The sequence below is a fragment of the Dipteris shenzhenensis genome, chromosome 25 (genome assembly GCF_047967505.1).
Source record: "Dipteris shenzhenensis isolate YYH24624 ecotype China chromosome 25, Dip_SZ_1.0, whole genome shotgun sequence".
Classification (NCBI taxonomy): domain Eukaryota; kingdom Viridiplantae; phylum Streptophyta; class Polypodiopsida; order Gleicheniales; family Dipteridaceae; genus Dipteris; species Dipteris shenzhenensis.
Window position 1 is genome coordinate 40,112,161 of NC_141620.1, and position 3,873 is coordinate 40,116,033.

Consider the following 3,873-nt stretch of genomic DNA (forward strand, 5'->3'; position numbering starts at 1 on the left):
GAGAACCATGTACATGATTGGAGAAGGAATGTAAAGATGGAGACATCATGGAAAGAGGACCATGCTTTATTTGGAAGGAAGAGAAGGGGGAAATCAAAGTACTAGCTAGGTGGCTTTACAAGAATGAGCGTGTCTCATCAAGGAATAGCCCCCTCCTTTTATAGCTAAAAGAGGGGGTCTCTCTTAATAAATGCATCCTCCCATATGCATGGTGTGTGGAAAAGTCTCCCATGTGGGCTAGGCAGTTATGCACTCTCAATTGTGTGCGACAACACTTTGCCTCAATTTTCCACATAAATCAAGCCCCATATCTCAAGTCTATGATACTCCCTTGGTCTCTTCCGAATTTTATAATATGTTCAAACCTCTAGGAGGACAAGTGGAGGGTTGGCACAAGGAATCTTGCCACCTCATCCTACTTTCCCCATTATTTAACTTGCTCTCTTGGACCTTCTATACCTCCCCCATATGGGCCTATCCCATATGGAGGGAATAACTTAATATAATATCCATCTCCACCTATTTTATATTACTTCTCCCATGCACTTTGAGCCATATCTCACTAAATGCAGCCTAGGTGGAGGGGTGGCACATGGAGGAGCCATGCCACCTTACATTTTATAATATTACCACCATGGATTATGTACAACACACCTTATGGGTCCTCTTACATGGAAGGGTGGCACATGGTCATGCCTTGCCACCTCAACCCTGGGCCCTATGCACACCATATTTTATTATATTATTGCCACACATACAAACACACACTCATATTTATACCTTTTTCCCTTAGACAAATTTATCCATAACACCACACAAGGAATTGCTACACTCTGGTAGCCACTTATTATAGCACCAAATGGGTGGAAGCTTGAGCCTTGCAGGGCAACACCACAAAATCAGTCGCAAGGTGTCTATACCATGATGTGTTTGTTTGGTTCGGGTGACCAATTGAGATTGTCAGCAATAGGGGGACTCACTTTGTCAACCAAGTCATCAAGCGGATGAATGCTTTTTATATGGTGATTCACAAGAAGTCTTCCCCCTATTATCTGCAAGCAAATGGATTGGAAGAGTCTACCAATCATACTTTCAAGAGGATCATGTCACTACGGCTGAATGAGCACTACATAGAATGGGATGAGAAGTTACAGGCAGCACTATGGGCATACCACACATCATTCAAGGTGGTCACAGGATTGAGTCCTTTTAAATTGGTGTTTGGGCTGGAAGCAATCATGCCGATCAAGCATATTGTTCCAAGTCTGAGGATTGCAGAGGAGGACAAGCTTCTTCTGCAAAACTCTATGGTATTCCAATTGGATGTTCTAGACCAATTGGATGATTTGCGGTTGGAGAGATATTATCTCAGCTTGGAGGTTCAATCAAGGCACAAGCGAAGGGTGGATTTGGATTCCACAAAGAAATCCTTTGAGCACAGGCAACTGGTTCTTCTGTTCAACATTCGCCTTGGAAAATGCTGGAGAATATGGCCGTGTCCATTCTGGGTTTTTCATGATTGCGGATCGACATCATTTTATCTTGCATATTTGCAAGGGCACGTACTTCCACATCCAATTAATGGGTTTCGGCTTCATCCATACCATCATGACAACAGTCTTCAATGCCCATTCCCCATATCTAATGAGGCACAAATTTCTTGGGTTGAGGTGGAGGCAGTCGAGCTATCGCATGAGGACATGTGGTAGAAGTGTTCGCGGCATGATGATAATAGTCTTTTGCAAGGTCCTAGCCTAGCCACCATACAACTCACTATCGTAAGGGTGGGATATTGGCAATCTAAATTACAACTCTTGAGTCATTGTTTGCATGTACATGTTGCTTGCTACTTGCTCTTCATCGAACTTGCAGTTCTATTGAGTCCATTCGCCTTCCAACTCTCATCAGTGTTCATTGTTATCTCTTTTCTTCTCCTTCGCCTCGCCATGGGGATGTGTCATGCTCCATTTCTTCCTCTTCTTCCATTGGTGTATATTGATTCCCAGTCAATTCATGCTCATTTCTAGAGGCTACGGATTCAAAGTTTCAGCAATATTGATTGGCAGAGGGTGGTTGTTGATGCATCAATATCAGCACTTTGCCACAGTTAGCGGTAGGATCTGCTGTGGAGTTCTTGGATGAGCATTGGGAGTTGATAGTGCAATTGATTCATGAACATCTCTTTTTGCTTATGAATGGAGGGATGATCGCGCAACCAACATATACACCGGCGATGATGGAGGCGGAGTTTGGAGCTCCTACTAGGGGCAAATACAAGCTAAGTGGGTGTCCGGATGCTCATATGAGGGACTTGTATCGCTAGATACTCGAGTCACTCTTCTTGCAAGCCAAAACATACACCATCACTCCTCGAACTCGAGGGATGATAGCGGTTGCTAAGGAGAGGGTGGTGCCCTGGGAGCAAATTCATGCAGAGGCTTTACGGGTGGCAACTAATGTGGATAAGAAACAAGAAGTGAATTCCAAGATTGGGCAGGTCCTGGAGATTTTGTTTCCCATACATCTAGAGTTTACAGTGCCTCGATGGTCGACTGCCTTGGTGCTCACTCTTGCACCTGAGGGGCTGAAGCTATGGGATCTTCTCGTGGAGTGGCTATGAAACAACGAAGGAAGAAGCCTTGCCTTAGCTAGGGGGTGGTAGCTACCCTTGCACCCTCAACTCCTTTACATACTGGTAGTGTGGGAGGCGTTTCCACCAGTGGGGTGGCGACGATGCAAATTGCTATGTCTACAGCTATGGCATTACCAGTCATGGTGGAGTGGGTGATAGTGACTCCAATGTCTACCGTAGCGGTGATCCTAGGCGGTACTCCGGTGGTGGGAGGTTCCCTTGCACAGTGGTGGATGGAGTAGCAGCTTCAGCAAAGTGTAACAACAATGATTGCGGTGACTACTACAACATCAGTGGTGGCCTCTAATGTGGCGAGGGTGTCAGTAACATACGTGTTAATGGCGATCTCGAAGTCTGTGGGTGTGTCTCTAGTGTCTTCTATCAGGTTCAAATTTTGGTTGCAGCCTATGCATGTGTAGTTCTAATTTTGTTTGTATTTGCTCACACGAATAGCTTCACAAATTGGTGCGGGGGGGAAATTTGCTAGAGTGACTAGTTTGGAGGAAAATGTCACACACTTGCATATGGAAACTGTCTCTGCGAGGTCAGTAAGAGACACTGGAGGACCGGATCACAGTCCTTGAAGCCACAGTTCAAGTGGCAGAAGCACATTTGGAGGCCATGCAGCAGCTACATGCAGAGTATGTGTCGAGCATTGAGCAGAAGTTGCTACACCGATGTACTACTGATGCGCTGGCGAAGTATTTGCAGGCTTTTTTAGGGAATGTGAGTGTTAACATGGAGCAGATGGGCTCACTCCTGGAAGCTCTTCAGGGTGATGTGTGGGCGGAATGGAATAGGTAGGTGGCAAGATGGAGTGCGGCTATTGTTCCGCACACCTGTCGGGAGCTGGTTCTACATGAACGACAACCCAAGATAGACGAAGTTGCAGGAGCTAATGCAGGTTCTAGTCAACAATAGGGTATGCAGCTGCCAACTAGTTCTGGACCAAAAGAGGGTCCAGCACATCTTCTAGTGGCGGTGGTGCGGATAAGGGAAAAGGAGTGGTTGCAAAGTGAGTGCAAATTGAAGAGGATTGACAAGCCAAATACGAAGAGCTGGCAGAAGACATTTGTTCTCTGCAACAGCAAAAGAATAGATGCACTAAAGTGACAGAGTCATTCACTTTGTCTGTGGTTGGAATTGTGCACCCATTCTTTCAATCTATCATTACCTCCTCATCCTTCTTGGTGGAAAGAGGCAGATAAGTTTCTATTGAAGTATTATAATAAGCGCACACC

At 45.5% G+C, this 3,873-nt stretch overlaps 1 protein-coding gene across 1 annotated transcript; it reads left to right on the top strand.

The window, feature by feature from the left end:
- Nucleotides 1–1,019: 1,019 nt before the first annotated feature.
- On the top strand, nt 1,020–1,709 carry LOC147885882 (uncharacterized). The gene has a single exon (XM_087396242.1). It carries the CDS (start codon nt 1,020–1,022, stop codon nt 1,707–1,709), a length of 690 nt encoding a protein of 229 aa, XP_087252368.1.
- The last annotated feature ends 2,164 nt before the right edge of the window (nt 1,710–3,873 follow it).

Coding starts and splice junctions, on each gene's coding strand:
- LOC147885882 (XM_087396242.1), top strand. CDS start 1,020: ATGGTGATTCACAAGAAGTCTTCCCCCTATTATCTGCAAGCAAATGGA.